The sequence below is a fragment of the Cuculus canorus genome, chromosome 3, assembly GCF_017976375.1.
Source record: "Cuculus canorus isolate bCucCan1 chromosome 3, bCucCan1.pri, whole genome shotgun sequence".
Taxonomy (NCBI): Eukaryota; Metazoa; Chordata; class Aves; order Cuculiformes; family Cuculidae; genus Cuculus; species Cuculus canorus.
Window position 1 is genome coordinate 108,391,965 of NC_071403.1, and position 16,626 is coordinate 108,408,590.

General features: G+C 36.4%; 1 protein-coding gene across 5 annotated transcripts in view; it reads left to right on the top strand.

Annotated features, from left to right (window-relative positions):
* The window catches only part of BIRC6 (baculoviral IAP repeat containing 6), a 180,825-nt gene that overhangs the window by 110,031 nt on the left and 54,168 nt on the right, over positions 1 to 16,626 (top strand). For all 5 annotated transcript variants that reach the window (XM_054063213.1, XM_009570787.2, XM_054063212.1 and 2 more), the window contains exons 59-65: positions 1,174 to 1,341; positions 3,282 to 3,455; positions 6,936 to 7,132; positions 8,913 to 9,213; positions 11,757 to 11,974; positions 14,230 to 14,394; positions 16,364 to 16,532. In XM_054063213.1, the coding sequence (XP_053919188.1) occupies positions 1,174 to 1,341; positions 3,282 to 3,455; positions 6,936 to 7,132; positions 8,913 to 9,213; positions 11,757 to 11,974; positions 14,230 to 14,394; positions 16,364 to 16,532 (1,392 nt within the window). The remainder of the gene's footprint in view (positions 1 to 1,173; positions 1,342 to 3,281; positions 3,456 to 6,935; positions 7,133 to 8,912; positions 9,214 to 11,756; positions 11,975 to 14,229; positions 14,395 to 16,363; positions 16,533 to 16,626) is intronic.

Genomic DNA, 16,626 nt, shown 5'->3' on the forward strand with positions numbered 1-16,626 from the left:
GACTTGAAGACAGCCAGCCATGTCTCATCCGAGTTGCATCTGATCATACTGCCTGATGCAGCCCATTCCCTATTTAGAAAGAAGCAGACTTAAGATTTTCCTTCTTTCTGTTTTTTTTTTTTTTCCCAGTTAAGCAAAATGGCTTAAGTGTGAACTTATTTTATTTTCATTTGTTTTAACTACCTGTTTGTGAAATCTTTTCTTCTTTTGTCTTTATCTTTTCATGTATTCTGGGTTTTGCTTTTTAGTGCATGCAGCCAGTATTTAGCTTGCTCCTTGTTGTTAAAATTAATAGTGACTGGAGAGAGAATTTGGAGCCTGATCTTCTTGAGACAAGCTAGCTTAGTATACCGACATTACTAGAGAATGCGTTGCGTGTTATAGCTGCTCCTACTGATCAGCTGAAGCCAGAGTGTATCATAGCATTTCAGGTGTGGATGTTGTTAGTTTTGCAGCTGCTGTTGGCTCATGGTAAGGTAGTGGTTTTATGTGGGTTTGTATCTTGACTTGGTGGCCTTTTTACTTGGTATGTCAACTGCATAGAAGGGTACGTGGTAGTAGTGTAATTTTACTGTAACTTAAGTCAACTTAAGTTGACCCAAGATATGTCAGTCTTTCTATGTAGGCTCGGTAAGCTTTTGTTTACCTGTTCTGCCTTTTAATTTTCTTGGAATACTAACTTGAACTGTTTTGACACAGGCAACTTTAAAAGCATGTTTAAAGACATCTGTCATAATGTGGTACTGTTGATAATGCAGCTGAAGTTGCCTTCAGAGGCCAGATAAGTGGTTATTACCTGTAGTCTGTGCTAAAATGTTTGTCAGTTTAGAAAGTTTTGTCTTTCTTGCTTTCAATTAAAAAAACAGCCTAAGAAAACTGTTTAAGAGCAGAATCAGGGTAGCATTTGGGGTTTTTTTATGGATGATATGATCCAGTACAGTTATGTTTTGGTTTATGTTTAGGGCTCAGGAGGACACACGGCCTTGTAACTATAAAAATACCAGGATTGTATCCAAGTATATTTTGTATATGGATGCTATTCTGATATTTAATTAGCCAGTGCTGAAAAATTAGACCTTTCTGCTTTCATTGAGGGTATTGAGTACGTTGCATCTTGGCTAACTGACATTATTAAATACTAGAATGATTTTTAATTTTTTACTTTTGTACAAGGTTTGAAATCTCAGTCAAAAAGAGCTGTTTCATCCACACCTCCACGTCCACCATCAAGACGAGGAAGAGTGATGGCAGATAAAGTAGGGACCTCTTCTTCAGGAGGAGAATCTTCCAGCAAGACCATTAGTGTTCCAGTTTTTCATCTATACCATAAACTTTTACCAGGTAACTTCAGTAACTCATTTTAAGCTTCAGAATGATGGTCTTTTTCAGTGGCTGATATGTCATCAGAAAGTAGATGTAATGCTAATCTTTCTAATTTATCTTTATATTGAGCACCTTGAAGTGTAGAGCTCTTCTGGGTAACAGCTTTCAACTGGAAGTGGAGCATTGTAATGACATAGTGGCTTGACAAAAGTAACAATTACGTTGATCTTTGTTTCCTTGAAGTTCAGTTCCTTGTTCCTAACCAAAATCTCAAAAACGTTTTCACTTTCACTTGGAAATAAGAGAGGGGTGTGTTTGTAAGGTGGCTTACATTTTCTTTTATCTGCAGGGCAGATCTTAACTAGCATTTGTGCCCTATCATTTCATGTTCAAAGTGGGCAGCCAACTTGTCTTGCTCTCTGGAAAGTTGATTTGCCAGTTCAATAACGTTCTTGAATTCCATAATACCTCTGTTTTCCATACCAGCGTGTCTTAAGCAGTTAGTTATGCTTTATGTACTCACATTTTATCAGCTATCTGGACAAAGCCGGTGGTAATGCTGTAGTTGAAGCATAGAGAGAGGTCCTACAGAGAGATTGGTATGACTGGAATTCTTAACCTTAGATCGGGGATAAAGGACAGGAAAATGGGTAAAACACTTTAATATTATGCAGAAGAGCAAAACATATCTATTTTATACTATAAAAACAAGGAACTAGCTAATAGAATTAAGTGGTTAACTTCTGATTGCAGTCATTTTCACGCAATAAAAAAACTAGATTTGGAACTTATTACAGAGTTACTGGCTGTGAGGCTGTCCTCTGGCAATTATTAGAGGTATCATACAGTTGGATGAAAAAGTCATATACTGGGATGAAAATATATGCGATTGATACAGTTAATGCTGCTGTTTTGGAGAAGAGATCAAAACTCAGTGCCTCTTTTTAGTATCTAGTTGGTCAAAGTTGACTAATGGTAATGCAGAGCATTCTGTATTTGTGATCTAGTTGATTACATGCACTATAGTTGGCTGTTACAGAAAAAGAAACTATAGGAAGCAGAATCAGTGATTATAAAAGGGGTAGAAAACTTTATTTGAGGCAATAGCAAGATATTTTTAACTTTTATTTCTTGAGATGCCATCTTCCACTGAAGAAACAGGTTGTTACTAGAGACCTTCCTGCATCTTGTGTTACTTCATTAAGTACAGTCAAGATGAAATGGACATGCGAAGTGTATTGTATGATCCGACTATAAAACATTTTACTAAATGTGTGAGTCTCGTAGCTGTTAAGAAAAACTGTTCTGCCTTGAGAACAACTTGCAGTTTCAGGGGAGAACATATTCTTTTTAAACAACAGAGTGGCCAAAATCTTAATTTGAGTAATCAGTTTGGGTTGTATTTTGTGTGCACTTCAGGTCTTCGTTGCTGCTGGAAAAAGTGTTTCTGGCAGTCCCATTCATTTTCTCTTGCTGAGATGTGTCCTGACACAAGAATAGGGCTATGTGTGGGACTAATAAGACTGAAAAAGAATTGTGTGTTTCTTTTGTTTTCCACTTTCTTCCATTTCAGCTGTTTTACCTTATGCTCACACACCTTTATGCCACCACTTTAAAACGTGATGCAAGGTGAGGTTTAATAGTAGGGGACAGGCAGTACCCACTTAAAATGCACATTAAGTTACAGCCTTATCTGTTTGTTATATATGCCAAGCGCTTGAGCTGTCAGCACAGAGCTGCTTTAGGGAATGCTGGCATGGTTCTTTTATGGTTTATTCCAAACTGATGGGGCCCCTTTTCCCAAAAGAACGAATGGTAAAATTAAGGACTGGTTTGGAGCCAGATAATATTTAATCTACTTGGCAGTTGTGGTACAAGTAATGAACAGCACCTGGACATGTAAGTTAAAATATCCTGATCATAATTTTCCTCTCTGACTCTATGCTATTGTTGTCTAGGCCAACCGTTACCAGCTGAAATGACACTGGCCCAGCTTCTGACTCTGCTGTATGACCGGAAACTCCCTCAAGGATACCGATCAATAGATTTGACAGTTAAGCTTGGTTCCAAAGTTATCTCAGATCCAAGCTTATCGAAAACAGACTCATTTAAACGTCTTCACACAGAAAAAGGTGAGTCTTCTTAGGTTTTTTGTTATCTTTATTTTTGAAATCCTTTTATTTTGAACAAAAATGGCTTTAAGGTTTTTTTTCGGTAACAGCAGCTTTCTCTGTATTCTTGGACAATGTTCCTGAGCCATTCTCTACAAGATAAGTGCTAAACCTTGTGATAAAGAACAAATTCATTGCCTATCTTCAGATTGTATCTATAAGTTGAACCATTATGGTTGTTCTGGTTTCACTTTTCTTTCTTTGTTGTAGTGTTGTATATGATATGGTTATATGATTGTAGATACAGTGTATTTTATTTCTTGGCACATATATCAGTTCTCTTTATTAAGTGTTTCTGCTGATAACCAGGGCAGATAAAGTAATACAGGAGCTATTTAAAACCATATGAGTTATAGAAGACTCTGCAATTTTTTATTGTGGCAACTTGGGTAATTAAATGCCTCTTTGTGAATTTTTCTCAGGCCCACCTAAGCAGGTCTTGTAACTCCAGCTTTTAAAAGCATTATTTTTAACATTTTCTAATATGGTTTGTTTCTTGCTAATACTTTTAATAATTTCTTGCTATCTGCTTACTAATAGTGCTGGGGGGAGGGAGGAGCTGTATCTCAGGAATCTCTTGAAATATTTCTATATCATCCCTTCAGTAAAGGCCTTGGAGGAATGGGAACTTGAAATTAAGCTATGGTGATCTGCTGGTTACTAGCCTGCTGGCACAGCTTGGGATTACAGAGTTAATTTGTCTGGTTTAAGACAGGGGCTTCTTTTAAAAAATTGTTCACTTGATAGATCAGTCTTTCTAGAAAAGAAAAAGAAGAAATGAAAAAAAACCTCTTGCTGTCTGATCTGAGCTAAGTATTTAATGACTCAGTGTAATGGCTGGATATACAGCTCTCTCATGCTGTTGATAGACCTTTCTTTTTCAAATATTTTTGTTTTCTTTTGCTGTTTATTTAAGTTCTAAACCTACAATAAATATTCTTCTGTTTGGATAAAACTCAAAAATCCTCAGAGGAGGTTGACTTTAGTAGTAGAATTGCATGTGAAAACATTAAGGTCCTCTTTGCGCTTTTATTAGAGTTACTAGGGTTTGGTTTTTAAAAACACTTCTGCATTTTGAGATTAACACTTTTGAATTTTTTTCTTTGTCATCATAAATCCATTGATCTGTGATGCTGTACAGCAAAATACTAGTTATATTCAGATGTCTCACAGTCACTACTTGCCGATTAGGAAGGCTACTGCTGCTGCTTTCTCATGACTAGCTTTTGATATCTATAGAAAGCATTCTTACATATCAGTATTTCCTTACTTGCTACCCCAAGTTGAGATTATCTGTGCCAGATAGATTTTATAGCTTCACATGATGTCTCTAGTGCTGCATTTACTACTACTGTACTTGAGGAAAAGTGTCACTTATTTATGTTTTTTTTCTGTGTGATTCAGTGCCTTTGAGATCAGCACTTTTCCACAGCTGCAGTGCCTCATTTCTCTGAAAACTTGCAGAACACTGATGGAGCTAAAATGGTTTAAATTGGGTTATAAGATTAACTGAAGCAAGTACCGGAGAAGCATGCTTAAGTGTAACTCCTTGCAGCGATATTTAAGATGTGAAAGGAGTAGTATGATATTTGCACTCATAATGAAAGATCTGCCTATACCCTTACTCACTGATAACATATTTTTCAGGTGTTGTTTGCAGAGAAGCATTTGGCCTTAGTAATCTTTCTGTGCTTTAATATCTTGTGTGTTTTCTTGTTTTCCTTCTTTGAGAAAGCTTACAGCTTTTTGCACTGTTAAACACAGGCAAGAATCTTCCTTCGCTACCTTTCATTTAAAATTTTCCCTTTCAAGAAAATCTACGCTTTCTTGCGGTATGAACAATTCATGTCATTGCAAGCAATAGAATTGTAAATCACATTTGGTCTACGTGGTGGAATCCTCCACGTGTCTGATGGAAGGTGGTCTCTTGCTGAGACCAACATGTTTGCAGACATCCTCACCCACTCTCTGTGGTGATAGGAAAGACTTCCACAGAGGTGGTTTCTGCCTGTATCCTTAATAACAGTAGACATTAAAGCTGTACGTACTGCAAGTGTTATGTTTGGGCTCATTCTTACAAGGATTATCCTGCTTTGGAAGTGTATGTGACCTTTTCTGTTTCTCGTAATCCATCAGGTTGAACTAGAGTGAATTGATGTACATACTCCTACATATCCCTGTTTTGAACTTGTTAAATAATTTGGTCTTATTGCTCCCTTGTAATGTGTTTCTCCCACAAATCCATGATGTCCTTAAAAATTGAGAATTAGGATGGGAAAAGACCTGCTGTTTTCTGTTTCCTTTCAAATTAAGGAAGAAAAGAACTGTAAAGTGTCTGCGGTTAAAACTTAAAAAATTTTTTTGTAGCTGCTTGAATTATAATTTAATGTGCTTCTGTGTTTTTACAAGTGTGTAATAAATGATAACATGTGCATACAAACATTTAAGTATGATCATAGATTTTCAGCTGGGTGTCAGTCTGCTCACAGCATAGAGATACTGACACCATTTGATCTATGCTACCTTTTGTTGTGGGTATATTGTGAAAGCTTTGAGGAACACTGCTTTATAATGTTTAACAACATAATCTGCAATACAGATTTTTTTTTAGATTAAATACATTGAATATTCACTATGAATTTTGCCTCTGATAATGGGCAACGAGGGTTGATTTTTTTTTTGACAAAATGAATTGTACAGTTCTCTATACACCATCTGTGTGCATCAGTATATAAAATTATCAGTTTTGTCTATTGTATAAGGTACTAGACTGCTTAGTCATGAAGTGGGAGAATGGAGGCTTGTAGAAGGTTAAAAATAGACATCTTGATCTTTTTTTATGAGGAAGAACAATTAAATTTCACAGCTTTGACAGAGGGGCATTTTGACACCTCACAGGCAGGAGATGTGAAAACGATAGTTGTGGTGAGTGATGGATGATATAACTTTATGGAGAGTGAGTTAAATGATGGGAAAGGGGAAACTAAAAAAGAAAAATTCTTGTTCAGCATTTTTGAGGAAAAAGCAAGACTAATTTGAGCAAGGTTGTTTCCTTTCTTCAGCTATAAACTATCAGAGAGTAACAAACCTACTCTTATCTCCTAGGTGAAAGGTAGTGTTAAAAAATGTAGTACTTCCAAAGTTAATAAAATCTTGCAGACGTAAATCTAATTCTAATAAAACATAATGTTCTAATAATTAACTTGTAACCCTGTATAAATAATCCCAAGTTACGACATGGATGTGCCATCACTGGCAGAAGGTGCCACAAATACTTTTTTTTTTCCTATTGATATTCTTGTACTCATAAATTTCAGGTTCTGACTCAAGTTTTGCTTCAGAACCATAATTCTGAAGCCCACTTTTACTTGAGGACAAAGAAATAAACATGATATTGATGATGATGATGTATTAATGTATCTTACCTCTGTGTTTTTGTAGAGCATGCTGATTTACTGGGACCTTGTCCCGAAGATGAAGCCATCAGTCCTGGGGATGAGTCTATGGATGCAGTTCAAGATGAATCGCTTCTTGAAACCTGTCCGATACAGTCTCCGTTGCAAGTTTTTGCAGGAATGGGTGGGCTGGCCCTTATTGCAGAGAGGCTCCCTATGCTTTATCCTGATGTGATTCAGCAAGTGAGTGAAAAAATCACTTTAGAGAAACAAGCTAAGAATGTTTTTGTTTAAGGGCAGTATTTTCCTCATATTTCTCTATGGTTCAGTTTGACATCACAGTTATATAGGGAAGCTTCTTTAAAATAGGCAGGTGCATAACTCCACAGCCCAGTTCAACTATATGTGCTGCTCCCCTATATGTGTTATAGGCTGCTTGAGTAGCCATATCTGTGTGGAACAAATGCATGAGTTCAGTGCTGCTGTTTGCCTTCTGTTAATCCATAGAATAAATATCTCAGAGGGTATATCAAGTTGCTGATGTACTGTTAAGTCATACTTGCTTATAATTTAATTGCTCATGTAAATATACCCTCAGGTTTTTTTTATGGTTAAGTAAAATTCAGTTCTCAAAGCTGATTGTATAATTTATTTTAGATTTGTTATTATAAATAATAACTGTGTAATCTAAATTATACTGATAAATAATATATCTGAAACGTAACATAATAATAGGTATGTTATTTATTTGCGTGCTTATTATAATATGCATAGAATTTCTCTGGAGGCACTAACAGACATTTCAAAAGTGTCAGTAGTGGCATTAGTGTGAAATTACTCCTTTGGCTTCTGTTCCAGGTATGCAATCTTTATTTTAAAAGGGCAAAAGTAACCTGTGAGTTACTCAAATCATATTTGGCTATATTTTGAAGTTTATGGCTGATGCTCCTAAGAGGAATGACTGTGAATATTTATTCCCTTTGAAATTAAGTTAATCATGAATTAAGTTCAGTACCCTGAATGCAAAGCGATCACAGTTCTGTGAAGATGTTTTATAGAGGTTCAAAAATTATCAGGCTCATTCAAAAATCCTCCTAATTTGTAGATGATTAGAATAAACGCAGCTAGACATGGCTTTGACTTTTAATTAGGAATTTGGTGTTTTGAATAAGTTCTGCAAGGGCTTTTCAGATTAGTCTCTACCAGTTTTTGATTAGTCTTGTGATAGATACTAAAATTTTAAATATGATTGCATTAGTTCATCTGAATAGCCTAAAAGCCTGGAATTTCTGTGATGTTTAATTATGTGAGGGACCAGCAAGTCATACCTTCATTTTAACTTAGTGTATGACTGTTTCCTGGGGAGCTATACGACTTTTACCCTGTCAATCTCCAGTTCCCATCATAATGCCTTGCTGCATAGTCCTCTGTGCAGTGTGAGTTCATAAAACAGAACTACAGATTGTTGTGCTAGAGCATAATAGTAATAAAGCCTGCCGAATCAATCAACTGGAAGGGAGCACGAGTTGCTACAGAAGTGCTAAGATACCCAAACTCCTTTTCATTTTTTAGAGGTGGTATGATTAATTGTTGTCCTTTTTGCAATGTGTAATAAAAACTACACATTTGAGTGAACACTCAGTGTTTAATGTTAAAAACAAAATCTGTTTCCTATTTAAGCCTTATATATAAAATGGTCTTTGTATTGTTTATTTTAGTGTAATTTGTCTCCTGTACTTCTAGATTTTAATCAACATGTTTTCGTTGAGGAATCTAGGTTGGCAAAATACCGTTGCTTGATCTTTTTGCAGGATTTTCTAGAATGATATTGAAAATTAACAAGTACACCTTTAACCACTTATCCTGGTCCCCATATCTGTAAATGGTAGTGTATTTCATATGACTTTTCAATGGCATTCTGTATTAAGGTTGCATGTCCTTTACATCCTAACTTTAATAAAATGTTTGCCTGGGTGATTAACTGAATGTCTAACATTTTTATGTTGTTTTTTTGTTCGCAAAGGTGAGCACGCCTGTGGTTACATCGACCACGCAGGAAAAGCAGAAGGACAGTGATCAGTTTGAATGGGTTACCATTGAACAATCAGGGGAATTGGTGTATGAAGCACCAGAAACAATTGCTGCAGAACCTCCACCAATCAAGTCAACAGTTCAGACTATGTCTCCCATACCTGCGCATTCTTTGGCTGCCTTTGGCTTATTTCTTCGACTCCCGGGCTATGCTGAGGTGCTGCTAAAAGAACGGAAACATGCTCAGTGTCTGTTGAGATTGGTGTTGGGAGTTACAGATGATGGTGAAGGAAGTATGTGCTGCAATTATTATGCTTCTTTGTAGACTACGTCTAGATCATTTTACTTAAGTTCGTTTATACTGTAATGCTTTTAGCAGGAAGATCAAATTGATTTGTGCATAACCATGTTGCTAGCATCTCTGATAGTCCGTTCTCTCTAAATACTAAATTTTGTCTGTCAAAGTTTTGTCACAGTCATCAGTATTCAATACATGATTCTGCAACCAAATGCAGAATAATATGGACAGGAGCATAGCTACAGCAGATGTAGAGTGAACTGTTGAATAATACTGTTTTAAAAAAGGAGAGAAAGATCTCTAGATCATAGAGATCAAATCAGCTGAGCAGGAGCTGTACCTTAATGGTGTGAGTTCAAAGGGAAAAATGATGGGGTATTCTTTGATGAATGAACAGATGAGCTGAGAGACAATTTGTAGTCAGTGTCTTTGCAGCCAAACATGGAATTCTGCCAGTTCTAATATTTGTTTTTCTTAGTGTGTGAAAGATGTTTTAGTACTTTAAAGACATTTCCGTTCATTATGATTTTGCAAAGAATGCTGTTTTTTCTATGCGATAGAAAAAACAGCGATATCAACTGAAGTTAGTCTCTATTCGGCTGCCTATAGAGTGGTGGACAACGTGTAGCTTGTAAGACTAACTGAGACACTACCCTTCAGTTTACCTTCCCTTCTGTTTATCGTTTTTATTTGTCTTGTGTTTAGGTACAAGGCAGTAGACAAGAACAAACTGGATAACAAAAATCCAATCTGGCTGCTTACTCCTGCCTAATTTGAGTAGTAATTAACTGATGGTCTACATGCAGTCCATCTGATTTTTATGTCCTTGAGTGGTTCCAGTCCCTTGCAATTGCAAACAATTCTTATATTTTTTAAAATTTTTTTTAATGAAGATGTCCGTTCAAATGCTTAAAATTTGGGTTGCTTTCTTTTTTGTGTGTGTGCATCCACTGTTGCTATTGGAATACAATTCTAGATGATTTGGCTGCTTTAATTTTCAGGCTGAATGTATTCATATCCAGTTTGTGCCCATTTATTGTTGTGCCAGCATTGTTCCTCTTTATAAATAGCTCTTCTTTCTCCAATGCATTTGTGGATGGGAATTGTATTCTCTCTTAACCTTTGTTTTTGCTGGACTAAATGGTTAATTTCTCCATTCTCTAAGCCAAACATCTGAATTCAACTCTTAACGAAATCTGTTTGTGGGCTCTATTGTACAAAGTAGTCCACATTAGTTCTCTGTATAAAGCATTAATATTTTCTTTTTCTGTTGAAAATGCATCTTTTCATACACTAGAATCTCTTTATCTTCTCACATAATATGAAGAGCTGCACTTAAAAATCCGTGGCTTATAGATGAAACATGGTTGCAGTTGTTTGCAAAGATAAATCTTGGGCAGTTGTTTAAATTTTTCTGTCTCTTGTCAGTTGACTACACCTGCAGTTCTGGAATTCTGTCAGGTGGGATTTTTTCCATAGATGTTCATTTTATTTATGAAGATCCCAGTCAGAGGACTTCTTGCTTCCTTCTTGTTAGTGTCTTTACGAAGAGTATCAGATAGATATGAACAAACTAGTGAGTGTATAGATCCATATACCTACAAATATAGGCATACATAATTGTAATGTATTTCAGTTTAGACCTCTGGATGATGATACAGCTGAAACTCTAAGAATGAGGGAGAAAATATTGTAAATATACTTAAAATAAGAAGTTAACTTCTATCTTGAGGTATTTTAGTATTTCAAGTATTTTCTGTTGTCACATATCTCTTTTTACTTATGCACCGGGGAAGGAGTGTGAAATGCATTGTTAAATACTGAAAAAATTGAGACAGTTTCCTAAATCAGAGTACATTGCATTAACTTGCACTCTACTGTTTGAAATGTGGCTTTTAAAATAAAATATTTTTGCTCATAATGCAAGAGGGTTAAAAATTCAAATAATTCTACAAAATTAAAACATGCTGCTCATCTAGCTAAGATTATTTCAGTATTTCACCTTATGTTCTATTTTAATAGTATCACAGCTTGGATTGTGTCAATGACTTTAATTCCCAGTTTGGGCATATGAACATGAAAAAATCTACATCATGATAAACTACAGCTCCTTGTCAGCTGAGCTGCTGTTAGCTGGCCATATACATTCTTTAACTTGCTGTAGCTATAATGCTAAAAAAAAAATAAAAAATAAAAAAATTAGTTCGAACCACTTGGATTTTCTTCATTCTGAAATACAGAAGTATCCTCACTGTTATTCACCAACTTAAGTCTTCTGCCTGGAAATAGTGAATCAGGTTTTATAACTTTGGTTCCTAAACAAATCCACAACGGAAAAACATTCTTTCTTCTACACTCTTCTCCTGCTGAAATTTTTTTGTGAAGAGAAACCTAATATTAGACAGATTTCTGTATGCAAATGCTTAGGTCCTTAGTACATTTCTGTATGTGTTGTTTATAAACTATTGCAGAGATTAACAGGCTGTATTGAACTGTAACAAGAAAATGTGGGTTTGATATCTTTCTTCTTAAATCTAGGTCACATCCTGCAGTCTCCTTCAGCAAATGTGCTTCCGACTTTGCCCTTCCATGTGTTGCGCAGTTTGTTCAGCACTACCCCATTGACTACTGATGATGGAGTGCTGCTTAGGCGGATGGCACTGGAGATTGGCGCCATACATCTTATCCTTGCTTGTCTGTCTGCTCTAAGCCACCACGCACCAAGAGTGCCCAACTCTAGTCCCAACCAGGCAGAGGTAAGCTTAGCAGCAGAATGATTGCCACTAAGAAGTAGTAACAGTTTTAACTATTAAAAAAACCAAAATAATCTCATCGTTTTCACTGTAGTCTGATTTCTGCAGAGTTGGCATTTGAATGAAAATAATTAAAAGGTACTTGATTAAGTAATTGTCATTGCATTTCAAATAAACATGGTAATCATGAAATTTAAGCAACAAAGAAGGCTTGTCATAAGGCATTAAGGTGTTACCTGTTTCTTTCACAGGACTTTCTTTGTGAGTGCAGAAGAGGCACAATGCTCAATGTATGGTGGTTCTTTAATCTTCATTAGATAGCAGGACCTCATTAACTTGTTTAGAATTCATCATCTAAACTCTACTGGCTGCAAATTATTTCCTCTTAAGTGCTTCACAAAAGTAAATGAGTTGTGAAAATTAATGAATTAATGCAGTGATTTTTTTTTTTTAATACTTTTTTTACTGGTAGGAAAATGAGACCAAAAGACAAAAATTTTTGGTAATGCTCAACGTTCCCAGTGAACCTCCAAAATTAAACTTTTGCAATGTACTTTCTGTATTATACCACCCTCTATTCAGAACATCTGTCTCTTTAGTATTGTTGTGGCAGAGTCTTGCATGAAAAAGTTCCTGGTGGCTAAGTATGGCTGAGTAGCTGCAAAATACGGGGCTGCCCATATTTTAGCAGCTCTGATACTGATGAGCTGTTGAGCAAGGAAGAGATGAAGCTGTGCCTGAGAATAATTCACTTTAATGGCTAGTCAGATTTAAGGGGAAGCTGAGATACTCTGCTTCTAAATGGGGTTTGAGGCTGCTGACACGTTAACACCTTAGCATTTTTGCGCTTTTGGAGGGAAAGGGCAACCATTAATTCTTGTCTTTGCTTCAGTTCTACCGTGACCCCTTAAGCAGCTTGCTCTCTCCTAATTCATATCTATCAGGTCATAGGTGGTAATTAGAAACTAGAAATCCATCAGACTTTCATCAAGGCTTGTATTTCTGGGGCCAGGCTTCCCCTTAAGTGCTTTAAGTCAGTGTTCATGACACTCCTCGAGTGTTAAAGGCACAGCATGTTCATGAGTGATGCACTGAGTATTGTCTATAGAAGAACAACCGTACAGCTATTTCATCACCAAGATGCACTATATTCCTAATGTAAAAGTTAAATGGTGATTCCAGACCCTTGTCAGTAAGTTACTAAATAGGTGATAACTTTTTTTGCCATTGCAGTCTATTTATACGTCATTCCTTTTCCTCCAAGTGTGATCTTTAACAGAATCACTGAAGATCTGAACAGAAAACACAACTTTTCAGAGCTATAAATCAGATATTGCAAACTGAAGTTGGGTTACCTCCTCACACGAGCTGGTTTCTAGTAAGGCTTGTTGTCACTGAGTAATTGTAATGAAAGTAGCAAGTGTTCATCGCTTCAGAGGTGACTTGTTCAGTGTGCTAAATATATAACTAGGAAAGTCTTAGTTAAAAAATGCTTATCAGAGTTTTTTCTACGTCGTCTTCACCAAATATCTGTTTAACTTTAAAAATTAACAGAAGTACTTGAACAGTTTCATAAGGGCTAAGCAGTATAATATCAGAGTTATGTTAGTAAAATGCACTAAGGCAGACTAAAAAGCTGTACAAGCACCTTTGGAAAAATGGTGTTTGTCAGAACATTTTAAGGACAAGATATTTCCCCCTCTTTTATCTGGAGAAGAAGTAGGGTGTGCTGCAGTGACACAGTGATCCTTTCAGAGCTATACATGTAACTCCTTTTGCTGTTTTAAAGCATTATTCAAAACCACTACACCCTTGAGCATCTCAACACTTCAATTGTGTACTTTTGGTAACGTTTTTACTCCTATCCCTTTCATCTAATAATGTTATTTAACTTGACTAGCTGTTAAACAGGTGTGTTACAGAGCTGTGATGTTTAGCACAATATTGATTAAGTAGCAATTTAATACCTTTCATAATTTAAGCAGTGATGATATCTTAAAAGAAAAAAAAAATAGGACTTAACAGTCCTGGTTGAATTGAAGGATCACTTGCAACAATTTAGCATTGACCTGTAGCAGCTACTTAGGTGTACCTGAATGTCTTTCCTATCTAAAGCTTTGAATTTCGCTGAATCCTGATTATATCTTTATAATGTTAGTAAATTGAGATTACATTCTTTTGCTGAACAAAAGCTTCCTAAACACAATGTTCTTAACTTGAAAAATGTTAAATTATTGTGACTTTTTCTTTTAACTCAGCCACAGGTGTCGAGTACACACAACAGTACATCAACAGAAGAACAGCAGTTGTACTGGGCTAAGGGTACAGGCTTTGGAACAGGCTCCACAGCTTCAGGATGGGATGTTGAACAAGCTTTGACTAAGCAAAGGCTGGAAGAGGAGCATGTGACCTGCCTTTTACAGGTGTGTAGTAATGAAATTTTGATTAATGATTACCTCTTGAAACATTAGGACTGAATAGTAAAAATGGAGCTTGTATTTTTTCAGTCATATAGCGGAGTAATTATGGTATTTGGAGCGAAAAATAATATACAGCCATCTGTCTATGTGATAAATGGTACAGATCATATTTTGAGAGAGGCTATCTTTGAACGTCAGTAGGCTGCTTCATAAAAGAGACCTGTGTGGGTGAGTTTGGGTGACAGTTCTGAATAGACAGCGAACCAAGAAGCATTCCAGTTTATTTCCGTGGACTTGTTGCATATCTCTGTCAATATTGCTGCATTCTGTCAAAAGCAAAGTCTGTCCGTTAAAGGAGGAGGATGTGGGAACAGGCATTTTGTTTTGTGTGCCAAATAATCTTACTTATTCATTTCTCACATATTTTTACTCTTCTCTGAGGAAATGCCTATAGCTGTTCCTGGTGTTCATGAACATGTTATGCCCATATAACAAAATATCACTAGAAAGACATACTGTAAAACCACAAATATGTAAATTAAATGACAATAGCGTATCACTAGTAAACATCCAGGTCTTACTAAAACTCTGATGCCTCACTAAGGAGAAGAAAATCCTGCCTAATTAAGCGCTACAGTCCATTGTGAAATGTAACCAACCCCTGTTATCTTAGATCAGTGTAGGGAAAATGAGATGCTATCTTGTCATCAAAAATTTTATTCATGGAAGTGTCAGCTCAATAGCATTAGCTGACATCACTGCTAAGGCAGAGCACAAAGGAGATGAAATTCTGAAAACGTCCGTGCCCTGACTGATGAAGATATCATTTTGATGTGATCAGTTATTCCAGTCACCATAGATTACAAGGCACAGGTATCATATCCCTTGCAAAAGCAAAACAAATAAAATCCAAAACAATTTTCTTGGGCAAGAAAGAGGAAAATCAGCTGAATTACTCTTGATGAAGCTCCTAGGCAGTATTCTGTATTATGCCATGCAGAGATTTAGCTATAACTGTCTTAAGTTTTGAGGTAAAGAGGCATTTGCTTTGGGCAGTCAGCAATTGTAGGAAAAAGTAGAAAACCCTTCAGCATTTTGCTGAAGATGTCAGTTGTACCACAAGCTGCCTAGTCCCTTATCTAGAAAGGTTGTTAAGAAAAATTCTGCTGTACAAAGTGCTGATAACAAGCTGCAGCAAAATACCATGGGTATTGGGTTTAGAGCAAAGAGAGAGGATGAAAGGGAAGAGAAGAGGCTAAAAAGGTAAATAGAGCCCAGATGATACAGCCTTTCAAGCCATGAAGTTCCTTAGTTTGAAAGTACAACTGCACAAATGAAGCCTATTGAAGTGCGTTAGGTTGTACGTCTACCACGTATGCTAAGGGCCTATGTGCTCAGCAAGAACCACCCTTGGGAGGAACAGGAAGGTGTGCAGTTTTGAGGCAACTCTCCTGCCGTCAATTGAGGGGAAGGCTGATCTTTAGTTACTGAAGCAAGAGCCACGCTCACAAGTGATTGCTTCAGTTAACTGTCATGCTCAGCATAAGTTGTTCCGTCAAAAAGAAGTTGCAAGTGTTCTTAAAATATTTGCAGTTTAAAAAAAGATATATTTTGTTTGTAGTGGGTGTTCTGAATTGAATGGGACGGATAAGCTGCATGTCTCAATGATGTGAGGTGGCAAACGCCTGCTTCAAGTAGCTCTATCAGTTTTGTCAAAATTCATATTAATTGATCTCTTAAAGCAATTCAGAATTATAATAGCTATTTAATTTTAGCATTAGCCGAAGTTGGAATTACAGTCTAATAATTGTATAGAATTTCTGTTGAGAGATCTTTGGGACTGCTGAAATAAGTACCAGTACTGAATTAGTAAAAAAGCTAGGAAAGTATTATGGTGTCTTCCTTAAGGAACAAAAGTCAAAGTTCTTTTGCCTAAAATAAGCCAGGTTTGACTAATTTTTGTGCATTTCAGGTTCTTGCCAGTTACATAAATCCTGCAGGAAGTACATCAAATGGAGAAACTCAAACTAGCCATGAGAGTAGAGGGCAAAATAGCAGTGCTCTTCCATCTGTTCTCCTAGAGCTTCTCAGTCAATCTTGCCTCATCCCAGCTATGTCATCTTACCTCCGCAACGATTCAGGTAAATGCCATTGTCTCATTCTAAATCGAAGTGGGCTTACTTCTGTCAAATATGTTTTTGTATAAATTATAGGTAGTTCAGGCTAATTTCAGTA